Source organism: Aspergillus neoniger, assembly GCF_003184625.1.
Source record: "Aspergillus neoniger CBS 115656 unplaced genomic scaffold BO87scaffold_34, whole genome shotgun sequence".
NCBI lineage: Eukaryota > Fungi > Ascomycota > Eurotiomycetes > Eurotiales > Aspergillaceae > Aspergillus > Aspergillus neoniger.
This window is the reverse complement of record NW_020291162.1, coordinates 179,522-194,525: the sequence shown is the minus strand read 5'-3', so window position 1 is coordinate 194,525 and position 15,004 is coordinate 179,522. Positions and strand designations below refer to the sequence as shown.

At 52.3% G+C, this 15,004-nt stretch overlaps 6 protein-coding genes across 6 annotated transcripts; 1 reads left to right on the top strand and 5 right to left on the bottom strand.

Annotated features, from left to right (window-relative positions):
• Nucleotides 1–1,038: 1,038 nt before the first annotated feature.
• Nucleotides 1,039–1,900, bottom strand: BO87DRAFT_400182 (uncharacterized protein; the record flags this gene model as incomplete). Its single annotated transcript, XM_025625500.1, has 2 exons — nt 1,039–1,423; nt 1,479–1,900. 2 exons carry the CDS (start codon nt 1,898–1,900, stop codon nt 1,039–1,041), a joined length of 807 nt encoding a protein of 268 aa, XP_025476191.1.
• A 106-nt stretch (nt 1,901–2,006) lies between these two features.
• BO87DRAFT_148860 (uncharacterized protein) lies at nt 2,007–2,673 on the bottom strand. The gene has a single exon (XM_025618164.1). The coding sequence runs from the start codon at nt 2,449–2,451 to the stop codon at nt 2,113–2,115; it is 339 nt and encodes a 112-aa protein (XP_025476190.1). The 5' UTR covers nt 2,452–2,673; the 3' UTR covers nt 2,007–2,112.
• Nucleotides 2,674–4,356: 1,683 nt separating this feature from the next.
• On the bottom strand, nt 4,357–5,796 carry BO87DRAFT_379613 (J domain-containing protein). Its single transcript, XM_025624081.1, has 3 exons — nt 5,654–5,796; nt 5,047–5,565; nt 4,357–4,952 (listed from the first exon to the last, which is right to left on the bottom strand). The coding sequence occupies exons 1-3, from the start codon at nt 5,696–5,698 to the stop codon at nt 4,446–4,448; spliced, it is 1,071 nt and encodes a 356-aa protein (XP_025476189.1). The 5' UTR covers nt 5,699–5,796; the 3' UTR covers nt 4,357–4,445.
• A 147-nt stretch (nt 5,797–5,943) lies between these two features.
• Nucleotides 5,944–7,771, top strand: BO87DRAFT_379612 (DNA-directed RNA polymerase I subunit RPA43). Its single transcript, XM_025624080.1, has one exon. It carries the CDS (start codon nt 5,999–6,001, stop codon nt 7,427–7,429), a length of 1,431 nt encoding a protein of 476 aa, XP_025476188.1. The 5' UTR covers nt 5,944–5,998; the 3' UTR covers nt 7,430–7,771.
• Nucleotides 7,772–7,906: 135 nt separating this feature from the next.
• Nucleotides 7,907–10,242, bottom strand: nfr1 (putative AIF-like mitochondrial oxidoreductase (Nfrl)). Its single transcript, XM_025624079.1, has 3 exons — nt 9,539–10,242; nt 9,267–9,456; nt 7,907–9,212 (listed from the first exon to the last, which is right to left on the bottom strand). Exons 1-3 carry the CDS (start codon nt 9,759–9,761, stop codon nt 7,955–7,957), a joined length of 1,671 nt encoding a protein of 556 aa, XP_025476187.1. The 5' UTR covers nt 9,762–10,242; the 3' UTR covers nt 7,907–7,954.
• A 539-nt stretch (nt 10,243–10,781) lies between these two features.
• Nucleotides 10,782–14,886, bottom strand: BO87DRAFT_418727 (uncharacterized protein; the record flags this gene model as incomplete). Its single annotated transcript, XM_025626903.1, has 3 exons — nt 14,226–14,886; nt 11,826–14,135; nt 10,782–11,769 (listed from the first exon to the last, which is right to left on the bottom strand). The coding sequence occupies exons 1-3, from the start codon at nt 14,585–14,587 to the stop codon at nt 10,782–10,784; spliced, it is 3,660 nt and encodes a 1,219-aa protein (XP_025476186.1). The 5' UTR covers nt 14,588–14,886.
• Between the last annotated feature and the right edge of the window lie 118 nt (nt 14,887–15,004).

The following is a 15,004-nucleotide window of genomic DNA, read 5'->3' as shown; positions in this document are numbered from 1 at the left end:
GGGAGACTCTTTCTTGATGTCAAATGTTGGTATGTCTAGACTCGAACTGGGCGGGACTATGATGCCAGGGTTGTGTATCACCCCCGGCTCTGGCGCCATGGAGGGGGGGGGGGGGGGGGAAACACACCCCGGGACGGTCCAACCCACGATTCTTCCTTCGTCCGGGAGCATCCTTGGACTAGGGAATTCGTCAGTAAGTATACAGTATAGTAGATACCCACTCTGTAGCTAGGATACGAAGTCTATTGCTCTACTGTATGGAGACCTTTGCCATTATCGGGGCAGGAGGGCAGCACGACGAATGCTGACAGTCTTGGCTACCGGAAATCTCCCCCGTCTTTGCTTTTTAGGCGTCGTGGATGTAACATCGGCTCCTGCCACATTGTATCACCTAAATATATCCCACAGTGCAACGACGGAGGCAAGCGTCCCTTGATCGTAACCTAGAGAATAAGGCTTTCCTAGCGGGTAGTCATGGAATGGTGATTCATCCGGTTATCTACGGACATAAGACAGCTACTAGTCTAGATGAATATAGTGAGCACGTGCGGGCCTTCGGTGCACAATCGGCCTTCAATTCCATGTGGGACAACGCAGACAATGCTGCCATTCCAGTCCATTTTGGTATCCATGTCTCGAATATGCGGCCAATCGCCGATAAAAAAAGAAAATTCCCTCAACCCCTTGTCCAAACCCATAAGCGAAATCTCTACTGATACAGAACAGTGGTAAATAGTAAAAGCAAACCGAGCAGTGAAAGCAAGCAAGCAGCTCACAGAGAAAGAGCCCATGAAATGTGCAGGATGCACCGCCACGTCCCCATGCCAGAGCCTCAAATACGTCCCTCATGCGAGTGAAGTGCTGATAAAGTCCGGTAACCGTCAAACCCAACGCCAACCCGAGTAACACGCAAGTGCAGAAACAGAAAAGCCATCACCAGGAACATCGAAGGAATAAAGGTAGTAGTGTGTCAAAAAGTAATGTACAGGAAGGACAATATGTCGTTGGTGGAGGAAGCAACAGCGGTTGCATGATTCTTCAAGCAGTCATGGCGATGGCAGGAGAAGACGCTTCCGTCAGGTTAGGCGGAGCGGGAGTAAGTTCACCGTCACCAGTGCTCTTCTCGCTGGGGACGCCACTGGCACTCTGATTGGCCTTGCTGTCGCTGTCACCAGTCTCAAGAACCATGCCCTGAGCCTCGTCGTTCTCCTCGGACTTCAACGGACGGGGAGTACGCCAAGAAGGCAGAATCCATTGGATACCGGTGAAGCTCTTGAGCTGAAGAGGCTTGCGCTCCCAGCGACGGCAAGGGGCCCCGGTGCGATCTAGAGCGCGTAAACCAGCATTGATGGCACCCAAGTTAGCCTTGGGACCGAGCTTGTGAGCGGCCACCAACTTGGCAGTGTCGACAGTGCCGTCATCACTAAGGAGCAGTTAGCAAATGCACCATAACCAATTGATCGGGTTGAGAAACATACAGTCGGGGCTTCTTCTTGGGACCTGGCTTGCCTCTCGGCTTCGGGGTGGTTTCGCCCGTCTGGTTGAGGCCTCGTTTTGTGCCCGGCTTAGGGCCCGGGACGCCCTTGCGGCGAGGTGTGTCTGCAGCCGAGGTGCCTGCGGCGGGGGTGGACGCAGCATCGGAGGCATTGTCCACGGATGAGGGAGGGAGAGGTAGTTCGGCAGACGAGGAAGCCGGGGACGAAGGCTCCTGGATCTTGACGGGCGAGTCGGTGTTGCTGACGCTACCCCGTTTGCTCTTCTTGTCCTTTCCCTCGGGCGGTGGTGTCACGAACTGGCTCAGCAGATCGGTAGACAGCTTGAGGACAACAATCCTTTTGGAAGGTCCAGATCGGCTGGAGCGACCGTTTGTGGTGGAGCTGGCAGAGCTGGCGGCCGGCATGGTGGATCGTCTCGACGTCGAGATAGTTGGAGTTGATGAGGTAGGTTGGGTTGCCCCTTCAGATGATGCGAAGAGGAGTTGGGAGAGTAAGATGAGAAGGGACCCCCCGATCGGGTTGTTCAGGCAGAGACCACAGCCAAACGTAGGCGAAGGTGAGGTGGGTGAGGATTAATAAAACCGCAAGACTGAGCTGGGGCGAGGAGGTGGAAGAATTAAGTGACGATCGTGACGTGGGTGTTGAGGGATTGGTTGGTGGGATGGAAGGGAACCGGGTGAATGGTGGTGGTGTTACTCGTGGGCGGCGGCGAGACTCGGTCAGAGAGAGGCGAAGGTCTGGCAGGGCTGAAGAGGGAGGCAGTGGACGTGAGGCGCTGGTGACATACTCCGGTGGTGAGGATAGGGCGGTGGTGGTGTAGGTGGAGTTGAGGGTGAGGTTGATGATGGTGATGGGGAAGGAAGATGGAAGGAGGGAGAGGAGAAGAGAAGGAGGGAGACGGGGAAGGGAAGAAAGGGATGGATGGGGATGTCGAGGCGCCGAGTGGTGGTTTCATTGTGGTGTGTGTGTGTTTCTCACGCTCCTCGTCTAGGGAACGACAAGCCAGACTTTTCTGGTGCGGTCAGTCCAGGAGAGAAGCTGAAGGTCAGTTCCGACTGCCTACTGACTTTGCCCTTTCGCCGCCCGCCCTTTCCGTACTTACTTCCTTACGGAACGGAGTACTTTACGGAGAAATCCCCCCATTTTACTGGGTCCGGCGCGTTACCGCCGCGTCTTCATACCGTCCGATACGCGTCTTGTTCTTTAGTAGATAAGCAATTTACTACTGTGGTAGCTAGCCAGGTTGCTTCTCTAGAGCCAGCAACAGAACGGTTCCTGTCTGGTCAGAAACAAGTCAAAAACACCCCCATTTGGACGGTTACCAGTACCATACCACGCGCATCACATCATCTCCTGGACTATCCGGAGCCGTATGTCCGTATGAATGCCTTCATTCAGACCATGAAAACCATGAACTGCAATCTCTACAATAGTCATAGCTACATCTATTCACTTCTGAAACTACTATTTGAATACACTGATACAATTCAATAGACCAACAATACAACAATACTTATATAAATAATACTCCAACAGAATACAAGAAACCCATTCATTCATTCACTACCAGCCACATTCTCTCATCCATATTCTTCCCAGTCCGGTCCTCTCTCCCACTCACTTCTTCCCTCTTCCTCCCATCTCTCCTATCACGAAAAGGAAAAAAAAAAAAAAAATGAAATGAAGGAAAGGGAATGAGAGGAAAGAAAAATATGGATCGCCCGTCCCGCCTGGCGCCGCTTAGACTTTTGGGTCAAAAAAGAACGAACGAACCGCAGCCGCTTCCGGCTTTCCTTCCTCTTATTCCCTTTCCCTTTCCTTCACTTTGGAACTAAATTTTTCCCATTAATTCGTAAGCGTCCAAAAAATCAATTTTAATTTAACAATTTAGTTTTATTTACTCTGGATGATCAATCGATCCATCCGTTTGCACACCTGATGCAGGATACTAAGATACATACCTACTTTGGAACTAAAAAAACCATGCATCGTGCATCAGCTGAGTCTTATTTCCAAGAATGAACAGTACATGGTAGAAAACGAGAGAAGGAAACCAAATCTTGGAAATGGAAGGAAGGAAATACAACAAATTCATAGATGACTCGACTTTCTCTTTGGATTGGAGAAACCAACTGACCTATCTACTAACTAATCTAACAACTATACTTACTAGTGACATCTAGCTACATATTGTTCCCCTCCAGCCAAGTATCTAGTTAACAAGGATCCCGGAGTAGTACACTAAAATGCCACTATCCAGGGGGGTTCAGTTACTACAAAGTGCAAGGGAAAGAAAAGAGGGGGTAAGAAGGGTGGAAGCTCGGAGCAATCAATCAATCAATCAATCGACCAACCAACCAACCAACTAGTAACAACAACCGCTGCACTAAAGGGATTGATTCAATCCATGAAATCCCTCAACTGTGAACCAGCATATCTGGCCCCGATCGGCCAGGCTGCCTTGCCTTGGCCATAATTCATTCCATGGTCAACTATCTTTGGCATTTATTTGTTAACAATATTAGAGTTGGTTATATATAGATGCTATAAGACTCCAGAATTTGACAATAACAACCCACGTAGTATATATATACCACATAGTATCTACATGTCCACAGTAGTAGTATGATGTAGTATAGGCTGGATTGCTGGGAGTGAAACAGGCCACGCATTCACCGCGGCAACTGCCAATAAGGATGCTAATCATTTTGATCGCCTCATGGCTGAATTCTAAGCCGGACATTAATTCACTACTATTGTGTAAGATCGACACCACCATCGTTCAGATTAATCTACCGGGTGAATGTAGTGAGTATTACAGCAATCATACTACTACTATTCCATCACTCCATTCGAACTGAATATATATTCCACTAAGAAAAGAAATGTATTCTACTACTTAGAAAAAAAAGAAAATACAATATCTTCACTTGACCTCAACTCATCACTTCAATCCGCCTTCCCCTGCTTCTTCCGTCGGATCACCTCCCCAACCGCTTGCTGCACTCCCGGACTTGCCCGAACACTGCCCAGCACCAGCGCCTCCTTCATGCCCTTCCGCAGCGCCGTCACGCCCTCACGATCACCCTTGAATGGCGCAAACCCCAACTGCAGCAACCGAGTCGCTTCGCCATCCGTCGCCCGGGAGAGCTGCGCCAGCTGACCCAGTTTCTGCATGGTCTGCGGATGCAGACGATCGCCCGGGGCAGACGACGCCCGTTTACTAATCTCCGGCGGCGTGACCTGCGAGATGAAGATGTGCAGAGTGACCGAGGCACGCTGGGCCAGCGTCAGGATCTGAAACGGCAGGAGATAGAACTCGGGGCCCTTGGACGAGAATCCCAGCAAACCCTGCAACCCGGCGGGGATATAGCTCCACGGGAGTAGTAATGCCGTAGGACGTGTAAGTAGGATCGACTCGAGGGTAACCAGCGCAGCGAAGGTGAAATAGCGCCACTAGACGAAAGCATCCACCATTAGCCATCATACAACCCAAGCCCAAGTCGAAGAACCGCATTTCAGGAAAGAGAAAGGAAATGAGCAAACTCACATAGCGCCCCCACTCCGACCAATACGTAAACTGCAGCACCACAATAGTAACCAACCCGATCACATACTGCGGCAGGGACCGCTGCAACCCAGCCATCACAAACTCCTGCAGGGTCCTCTTATCGCCCCAATTCAACATGTCCGGGCCGTACATATCATACGCGACCCGCTTTACAGGGTCGAGAAGCGTATCCTGCGCCAGTCTCAGATACACAAAGTAGCTGTCGGACACGGCGCCGCCGGCCTTATCTGGGTGGTGCTGGGCAGCCAGACGACGGAAGCGCGATTTGATAGTGCGTTCATCGGCAAACGGAGAGACCCCCAGGGCGCGGTAGAAGTCGCCTGCGACTTGCACGCGATGGAAGGTCTCGTAGAGAGTGTAGAGGAGGTAGCTGGTCACGACGAGGATGTAGATGCGCCGGCGGTGTCGCGCATAGCGCGGAGTGCCGGGCTGAGGGCGGGGTTCGCCTGCACGGATGGTGATGCCATAGTAGACGCTCTGGACGATGGATGTGACGTACTGATGAGAATGTTGTTAATGATTGTGTATTTGAAGCTGCGCAACACGGCGCTTGTAGAATTGCGGAGGGAATGGACACGGTACTCACGTTTGGGAGGACAGCCCAACCGAAGAAAGAGAGAAGCGACGACATGGGCGGGATGATATCTCAACAGAACAGACAATATTCAAGCCTCCATCAAACCAGTATCCAAATACCAACAGTACCAAGAGCGACGACGACCAAAATGCTGGTCCAGAAGATGTCTATCTCTATGCCTCCAACTAAACACCCACTCCGGATAGAAGCCCGCCTCACCGCCCACCCCACCGCCCGCCTCCACTCGCAAATCCAAAAAGAAAAAAAAAAAAGGCATCGAGTTCCACCGGCATCAAATCAATCAACACAACCTGCCCTCCATTGCGCCGCCAATTCCCCTCCCCAATAGACACAATGGCCCTCGACGCAATGGACCTCGACCCCCACCCGACAGGGCCAGCCAGACAATCCTCGCCCGAAAAAGACCGCAAGCGCAAACACAAGGACACCACATCACCCAGCAAGAAGAAGCGCAAGCACGAAAGCGATGCCACCAGCAGCAAGAAGAGCAGCAGCAGCAGCAGCAGCAGCAGCAGCAAGAAATCCCAGTCCAAGACCAGCACCAGTACTAGCAAACCTACGACCCCCGACTCCCCTTACACCCTCACCACCGCAACGCTCTACCTCCCACTCTCTCCGATCTCCATCTCGCCAACCCACGCCCTAGCCTCCCTGCTAGCAGAGCACCTCTCCCCGCTCCTCCTCACCTACTACGCCCCCCTGAAAGGCATCGTCCTCGCCTACTCCAATGCCTCAATCTCCAGCACCCCGCCGCCCTCATCCACCAACATCGTCAACGCCGAAGACCCCAACCTCCCGCAACCACTGACTCTCGCCCGCACCGCCGGCGAATACGGCGTCCTGTACGTCTACCTCACGGCGACCTTCCTTGTATTCCGGCCCCAGCGCGGCCAGGTCCTCGAAGGATGGGTGAACGTGCAATCGGAAGGTTTCCTGGGCGCCATCGTCCTGAACCTGTTCTCCGTAGGCATTGAGCGGAAACGTCTACCCCCGAGCTGGAAGTGGATTCCTCCCGGCGAGGAATTGGAAGAAGAGCAGCAGCAGCAGCAGACATCCACCACCTCCGCTACAGAAAAGGAAGACAACAACGACAATGAAGACAGCGACTCCTCCTCCACCTCCGAAGGACAGAAGAAGAAATCTGCCTTCGACCCCGCCAAGGAACTTTTCCGTCCCATCGCCCTCGCCGAGGATGTAAACCCTCTCGCTGATACGGATCCTACTTCCACCTCTACCAACAACAACGCCACAGGCGACTACGACGACGACGAAACCGCCGCCGCGGAAGGATACTTCCAGTCGGTGTCTGGCCACCGTGTGCGCGGCACGATCAAGTTCCGGGTCGTGGATGTGGATGTGATTCCTGGGTCGGAGCGGGAGAGCGGATTCCTCAGCATTGAGGGTACGATGCTGGATGAGGAGGAGGAGAAGAGGGTTCTGGAGGAGGAGAGGACGGGTGTGGTTTCTTCTTCTGCTGCTTCTAGCTCCTACGGTGGTAGTGGATCTACTGGCATGACACCCAGAAAACTAGGCTCTGTGACGACCATGTCTGGTGCTTTGGCCATCCGGTCTGCTTCTGCGTCGGTGGCGCCGGAGCTGGAGCCGGAGGTGGTGGATGTGCATGTGGAGGAGTCGCCTAGTAAGGTGAAGAAGTCTTCGTCGAAGGAGAAGAAGGAGAAGAAAGAGAAGGAGTCCAAGTCTTCGAAGAAGGAGAAGAAAGAGAAGGAGTCCAAGTCTTCGAAGAAGGAGAAGAGTAAGGAGTAAGTGTTGATGATTGAATGATAAGAGTAGGATGAGGTGGGAGGTGGAATAACTTGACTTGTTTATAAGTATGTGTGCATGTTATATAGTATCTTTTTTTTCCCTTTCCTTTTTATATTTGTGTATCCGTGTGTATCGTATTCAGCTTTGTTTGTGGTTGGCGTTAGATGGGAATATCAAAAAGATTTGGTTTATCTAATTTTATGCCTGTCATGTTGTTGTCGTTGATGATATATCAAGGCTGGAGTACTTCTGAGGGGTTAGAGAACAGGAATCATGAAGCCATGCGCATTGAAAGAGGCTGCTTGGTCTAAGACATCTATGCCAATGTATTTCGGGCTCTCAAATAATACTAATAGGCTTATGATGTTCAAAACCCAGTTGGAACGACAGTAGTCATAGTTGGGTGCTAGGATACTACGGGTTACTCCGAAGCTACGAAGTATATATATCATATAGTTACGTTATGAACTAAGAAAACTCGCCTTTCATTGCAATAGATTCATTATCATAGCCAATTAAATACAACTAGATCCTCACAGACTCAGGCACACCCACAGTCAACACATCCACCCCACTTTGGATCTGCGACTTGGTCGGCATGTTCTTGCGCCGCATCAGTTCGGCACTCTTGACCATCACCGGGTCCATACCCATCGTGGCAACGGCCACCACCGTGTCTCCTTTGCAGTAATACGCAGCGAACTTGGCGTTCTCGGGCTCTCCCTTCATCACTAGATCGTCCCATCCGCCCACGGTACTTCCGCAGTAGCGCAGCTGGGCACCCAGGGCGGACCAGAAGATGGGGATGAACGCCTTGGGCTTGAGGGATTGCAATGATCCGCTGTGGACAATTGCGCGTGCGACTCCGCGTCCGGCGTTTTGGGCCACGTTCCAGTGCTCGATACGGGTGTATGTGCCCTTGTCCTGGTCTGCTCCTGGCCCGTGGTACGGGTAGGTGGCAATATCACCGATAGCAAAGACGTCGTCGTTCAGTCCGGGGACCGCAAAGTGCTCATTGGTCTTGATGGACCCATCCTCCTCGAGGGTAACGGATGGGTTGCCTTGAAGGAAGTCAGTCGCGGGACGCACTCCCACTCCGAGGATGACCAAGTCAGCTGGAAGCACGGTGCCGTCTTTCAGGTGAACTGCGCCGACCTTGCTGGAATCTCCGCTGGAGGGAGTCGCCTTGTCCACGCTGGCGGAGAGCTTAAACTTGACGCCCGCCTTCTCCAGGTTACCCTGGAAGATGCGGCCGACCTGCTCGCCCATTACACGCTCCATCGGGGCCTTCTCCATGCCGACGATGGTGACGTCGTTCTCCTTGGCAAGGCAATTGCCCACCTCCATACCGATGAAGGAGCTGCCGATGACAACGACCTTCTTGTTCTTTTGCTCGCCCAGTGCCTGGTGAATGGCCTGCACGTCCGGAATGGTGCGGAGCACGAAGATGTTTCCAAGGTCCTTGAACCCTTCCAGTGGGAGAGTGCGCGGCACACCTCCTGTCGCAAGGACCAGCTTGGTGTAAGGGTACGACTTGCCAGACTTAGTAGTCACCGTCTTCTTCTGGAAATCAACGCCCGTCACATCATCATGGGCGACCTCAATAGAAGCTTCCTTGTACCACTCCTCAGGCCGCCACTGGATCTTCGCGGCATCCGCAATCAACGCCTTGGACAGCTTCGTACGATCAATAATGAGGTTCGGTTCGCGGGTGATGACAGTGATGGCACCCTTGTACTTCATTTCACGGATCGCCTGGACCACACCAAAGGTACCACTTCCACTGTAGGCGCTACATTAACATCTGACCCTAACTTCCTCAAATGACTGGACTTACCCGCCAACAACGACCAACTTCTCCTGCTGCGAAGCACTGCACTTGACAGCAGGATCTCTCTGAGCCGCCTTAACATCGGCTTCATTGGCATTGATATAAACAGCGCCATTCTTCTCAAACACCTCGAATTTCTTCAACGCATTCGGGGCCGGCGCATCCTCAACATCACCAGTTTCGACATTAAAGCAAGCTATACCACATCGACGTTAACTCTTTATCCTCATCTATACCCAAAGGGTATCAACAATAAAACAGTAAGAATAATAACATACCACCATGCCAAGGACAAGTAATCCTCCCCTCAGGAGCCACGACACCCAACTTCAAAGGAGCACCATAGTGGGTACACTTAGGGGTCATAGCGTGAACCTGACCATTATACCTAACCAAGAGGACCTTGCCATCCTGAATACCGTCGACTTCACACTCGACCTTGTCCATGTCCTTGACGTCCGCCAGGGACGTGATGTCCTTGAGTTTGTAATCCTGGGCCATTTTGAGGGAATTGGTGGAGAAGGGTGCACGTAGGGATGATGCTCGTAAGGAGGGATGGATGGGAGGAAAGGAGGGGTTTTGTTTGTTAGTAGAAAAGGATGAAGTAGTGAAAGATCTAGAAGAAGCCGAAGTGGGGTGAGCACAGCAGGAGCAGCGACAGAGAGCCGAGTTGCGACAACTGCAACGACAACAGCGGAGGGGGATGCGGGCGGATGAAGAGGGAAAATGAATCGAGGATGAGGAGGAGGGGCAGCAAGGGGACCAACGAGCTGAAGCACGAAGGAAGAAGCTCTGACGGGCAGCAGTACTAGGGAGGAGGAGGGGTCGGGGCATGAGGGGAGATAGGTAGTATTAATTGGAAGGAGACAAAGCACGCAAAGGCAACTACTAGTAGTAGTAGTAAGTCAGCAAGCTAGTAAAGAATTGAAGTATTAATAGTAAGTAGACATCAATTTCATGATGCCATGGCATTGGGGAGCTTTATTTATCGGTTAAGTCACTCGAAGAGAGTAAGTAGTAGTAGTAGTAATACTACTAGGACCATGACATAAAGAAGCCCGTTCATTCCGACGGAACTGCCATGGAATCAGACCCTCAAAACACACCCGATACAACATAATACCATACCACCAGTCGCGCCTGCCTTCATTTTTTTTCTGTCGATGTTGAAGTCGTGCCTTCCCGGTTCGTCCATCAACCCACGTCAATGACGTCGCTGCCATGGCCCCCTATTCACCAATCAGCACTTGTGTTTTGTCAGACTGATCCGGGCGAGTGGGGCCTCATCCACCTCTCAGGTGGGGACCTCCAGGACTATGGATTCAGAACAAGTTACGGAGTACACAGTAAATACTTCCGAAAGAAAAGCATTACGACAAATGAAACTCATCATGCATTACCCCGTGGATACTCCGGAAGGATTATACACAGTAGGGAATCATCATATTTACAAACAGCATGTACATCCGCCCATCCACCTATCCATCCATACAACTCCTGACCAAACCATTGACTGTCATCTCAACTGCTTCTATTCCTTCGTCGGCCCAGTGATTGTCGCGTCACCCGTAGGGTCCGAGGAATGTTTTTCTGTACCCATCCGGACCCTCGGGGAAGTCGATGTGAGCGTGCATAGTCTTTATCACTACCTCCCGGGGACACCGGCGGGCTCGATTGTGTCAGGTCCACCACCTCAGACAGCTGTGACGGCTCCGGATCGTCTTGGTAAGGCTGCGGCACACTCTCCGGGACAACGCTGATCGATGACGGTTCCTCCACCGCTTGTGATTTCACTCGGGGAGATGGTCTCGGTACGGGAGACATCGATCCCGCTAGGGACATGAGCTCCATCGTCCCGTTTCCACCGTCCGGATTGCTACTGCGCCGCCCCTTGCGAGACGCCTGTCGTCGCTGTCGTTCCTCCTCCGCCTTGTCGATCTCGTAGAAGGGATTGGGAACGATGGAAGACGACCGAGGCTCTTCCTTAGCAGGCGCGGCGGATGTCTCTCTCTTGACCGCCGGGGGAAAGTACGTTTCCATCAGGCAGTTGAAAGACATCATACTCACGGGGCTACTGATCATTTGGAGATCGTCTTCTGACGCGTTGGCTGCAGAACCACCGTTATTGGCGTCATCGGGGAGAAGCATCGAGTGCAAGGTCGATGGAGGGTCCTTGATCTCGGGGGCATCCTCCGGCTGTCGACCGTTCCGGCCATTCTCGCTGTCCTGTCCTGCCGGAGGTGTAGATCTGGACACCTGGTCTTCATGGCTACTTTTCGACCCGGTTGTCAAGTTTGCGGGAGGCGACTGAAACCCGTCAAAATGCGGTGACTTGATGGGGCTAGAGATCACGGCCGAACCCTCCGTGTGGTCAATAGGCTTTTGGTTCAATAACTTCTCATCGGAGATAGTCCCTTCCCTTTCCACGTTTCGCACTGGGGGCTGGCGGTCCTCGTACCCGCGTGTGGCTTCGGATTCGATTGGACTGGGCTCCTCTGTTGCACGGGAGCTTGGTCGGGTGAGCGCAGGAACGCCAGACGAGTGTAAGGAAATTAGTGTACTGACATGCTGGATTTCCCAGCATTCCCAAGACCTGCAGCGTCAGCAGATCGGAGAAGCTTGGGTTCAATCAGGTCGGCGAATGACAACTCTCGGAAGCCGTCGTCCTCCTCTTCGTCCATCCCGGGCATTTCAAATCCACTGTATTGCGGCCTATCATTCTCCTCATCCCAGTCCTGGTCATCCCGCGCCTCTCGTCGGTCACGCTTGGCTAACCGGATTTTGATGATATCGTGTTCAAAGACCTCGTGGATCTTGGCGACTCGGTATCCCGAAACCGTGGGCTGCCAGCCTGTAGCCTTGGAAATTTCCAGCTGTCGGAAAGCAATGATCGAGCCCTTCTTCAAGCTATCCACACCCATGTCCTGTAGAGAGGCTGGGTCATTGGGCAGAGCAGGAAGGTCGTCTGCCGGATCCTCAAATTGCTCCTCTACGGGCTGCTCTGCAGCATGTTCCACTCCCTCCATGTCTCCATTCGGTTGCTCGGCATCATCGTAGTTTAGTTGTAGATCGCCGACGGAATACTCGCCGACGGAATAGCCGTAATCGCCATTTTCATATCCTTCGTCCCCATCGTAAACTTGAAGTTGCTGCCGCCGTCTTCTCTTCTTGCCCCAACCTTTGCGCTGCCTGATGATATCACCAGCTTCAGCGTCCCAGCGCTGCTCGAAGGGGAATGGCGGAGCGGTCAGCTCAATATCGTCATAGATACACTCGGTAGCCCGGAGGATCAACTTGTCCTGCCAGTTCTCTTCCGAATCGCTTTCAGGCGCTTGAACCGTGTCTTCTTTCAGGGACTTTGAAGGTTGAACCTGGTTGTTGACCTTGCCTGCAAGCTTCCTCCGAGTAGCTTCCTCGTCTTCTTTGGTCCGTGGGGTTCTCACTCCCAGTGAGCCAAAGAGCATTCTCCTGGAGCTGGCAACATCAAGAGTACGCCGCTTGGAAGGTGGCTCGGCTTCATCTTCACCATTGGCAATATCGGTTGCAGACTGTTTTTGGTCGATAGCCTTGACGCTCTGCGGAGAAGCAATTTCCTTTTGCTTCACCTCAGTGACATCGACTCCCCCTGATGCAAGATCACGGAGTAGCTTCTGTCGCTTTGCTTCAAACTCCGCACGTTCTTGTTCCTTAGAATCGTGTTTATCTTCAGGAATGTAGTATGAACGTCCATTGGCCTCTTCCCAGTCACGGAGAGCAGCAAAATCGGCCTGTGCGGGCAGGGCACCAAGCTCCTTTAGTTTTGCTAACCTGCGTCGCATCTTGTTACGCTCATTGCTTTTCTTGGTTCTCAGAGAGCCCGCTCCCGGAGGATTGGTCTTCGTGCGCAACTGCACATCTACATCAGAGTCCGAAAGCTCGTCCTCCGATTCGGACGTGGACATGTCATCATCAGAGTCAGAGCTTGAATCTTCTTCTGAATCAGATGTAGAAGCTTCCGATCCGGAGTCATCACCGGAAGATGAATCACTTGCATTGCTGGAATCCTCTGAGTCGCTAGAGTCGCTGGTCTCGCTCGTGTCGCTTGCGGATGAGCTATCGCTCGTATCTGAAGCCGAGCCTGTAGCATCCTCTGGGATTGAGATGACTTTGCTGGCAACGGTAGCATTCGATTCCACAACAGACGGAATCTCTTTCTGGTCTTCAAATGTCACTGCCTTTGAATCCCTGCGAGTACCGTCGGGTATAGAAGACTCTTGACTAGATGGATGGGCCAAAGAGCTCTTTCTTGGGGCCGATTGATGGATACTGGGTCTGGAGCGCAGCGGATAGCCTGCTTGCTCAGCATCAATGTCTTCCGCCATAGGCATGGGGGATATCTCCAGATCCTCCTCCAGTCCCTTCAGCTCTTCTGCCAAGTCCTCAGGGTTGATGTTTAATTCATCCGAGTCACTTTCCGAAGCTTGATCTTGTGTCTCGTCAATAGCATGTCGGATGACTGTCCCATTACCATCTTCTTCAGGCTCGTGGTAATCCTCATAATCATCCTGGTAAGCGTCCGTGTACTCATCACCCCTCTTCTCCTGCGGCTGCTCATTCGACCTGATCACAGGAAGCTCTCTTGCAAAGCCCACTTGATTATTCGGCGCCCATTCGGTATCTTCCTCCTCGTAGCGTGATCCATAGTCCCAACCCGCAGCGCTAGTGCGTCGTTTCTTTCTCGGAGGGATCGTAATCGCGGGCCTTGACGACGTAGGTCTTTTCAGGAATGGCTTCCCAAAAGGGACTCCATCAATGAGGTGTTTGCCGTCGGACGATATTTGATGGCGACCAGAAAGCCGTCTGGCTCGAAGGTCTGAGATTTGGAGGGCGCGTATCCTGCCAGAAGAAGAGATTGATGAGTTTCAATCCAAGAGCAAATTTGCCAGAGCCAGGACGATGGCAACTGGCATAGGGACAACCACTTACAAGATTTCATCACCGTCCCGCAACAAGCCTTCCACTTCCATAAAGTGCAAGCACTCAGAGCCACCAACCTCAACTACATAATCCTCGAGACCCCACTGTCCACTGCACTCCGTATCAAACAAAGCTGGTTCCGTCTCAAGCGGGATAACCTCGTTCACATCTTCCAGGAGCTGCGCGATCGTGTACCCGCCATTGGAAAACAGCGCATTAGGTGCACGCGTCGAAGCCAGCGCAGAAGATGCGGCAGGAAGCATGGACGAAGCACTGGGCGCATTGTGGCCGAAAAGAGACGGCGGTGACGTTGTCCAAAGAATGCGCGTGACGGGCAGGCCGTGGCGCTGGATGATAAGATGGAGACGCATGGTGGATGGAATGTTTAAGAATTTTGTTTCAAGCTCCTCTCCTGTTGCTTCGGACCAGTCGCACTAGCAACGGCTCATTAAAATTAATTAGTATGATGGTGAAAAGCAAAACAAAATCATGCAGCAAACCGTCGCGTTAATGCTTAACAACGGCGAGATGCTTTCCGACTTGCTCGTCGCGTCGGAGTATGAGTACAAGTATGGGAAAACCGCACGAAGGGGTTGTAGCTCGAAGCAAGATCACAACAGGGACATTTTGAGCGCTAGAAACACAGCAAAAATCTAGTAATAAATCGACGAGTGGAAAGCGTGAACTAGAGAAAAGTAGAAAAGTGACGGGAGGAAACTGCAGGTGTGACGGCGACCAGCAGCGCGGATGTTGGGCCGGGCTAAGCCTGTTCGGTCGTTACACCTAAG

Excerpts from the sequence above, each read along its gene's own strand:
- nfr1 (XM_025624079.1), bottom strand. The coding sequence starts at position 9,761 with ATGGCCCAGGATTACAAACTCAAGGACATCACGTCCCTGGCGGACGTC. Across the intron at positions 9,457-9,538 it reads TACTTGTCCTTGGCATGGTG|CTTGCTTTAATGTCGAAACT; the intron begins GTATGTTATTAT and ends GATGTGGTATAG. Across the intron at positions 9,213-9,266 it reads AAGTTGGTCGTTGTTGGCGG|TGGAAGTGGTACCTTTGGTG; the intron begins GTAAGTCCAGTC and ends TAGCGCCTACAG.
- BO87DRAFT_148860 (XM_025618164.1), bottom strand. The coding sequence starts at position 2,451 with ATGAAACCACCACTCGGCGCCTCGACATCCCCATCCATCCCTTTCTTC.
- BO87DRAFT_379613 (XM_025624081.1), bottom strand. The coding sequence starts at position 5,698 with ATGTCGTCGCTTCTCTCTTTCTTCGGTTGGGCTGTCCTCCCAAAC. Across the intron at positions 5,566-5,653 it reads GTTGGGCTGTCCTCCCAAAC|TACGTCACATCCATCGTCCA; the intron begins GTGAGTACCGTG and ends CATTCTCATCAG. Across the intron at positions 4,953-5,046 it reads GGTCGGAGTGGGGGCGCTAT|TGGCGCTATTTCACCTTCGC; the intron begins GTGAGTTTGCTC and ends GCTTTCGTCTAG.
- BO87DRAFT_379612 (XM_025624080.1), top strand. The coding sequence starts at position 5,999 with ATGGCCCTCGACGCAATGGACCTCGACCCCCACCCGACAGGGCCAGCC.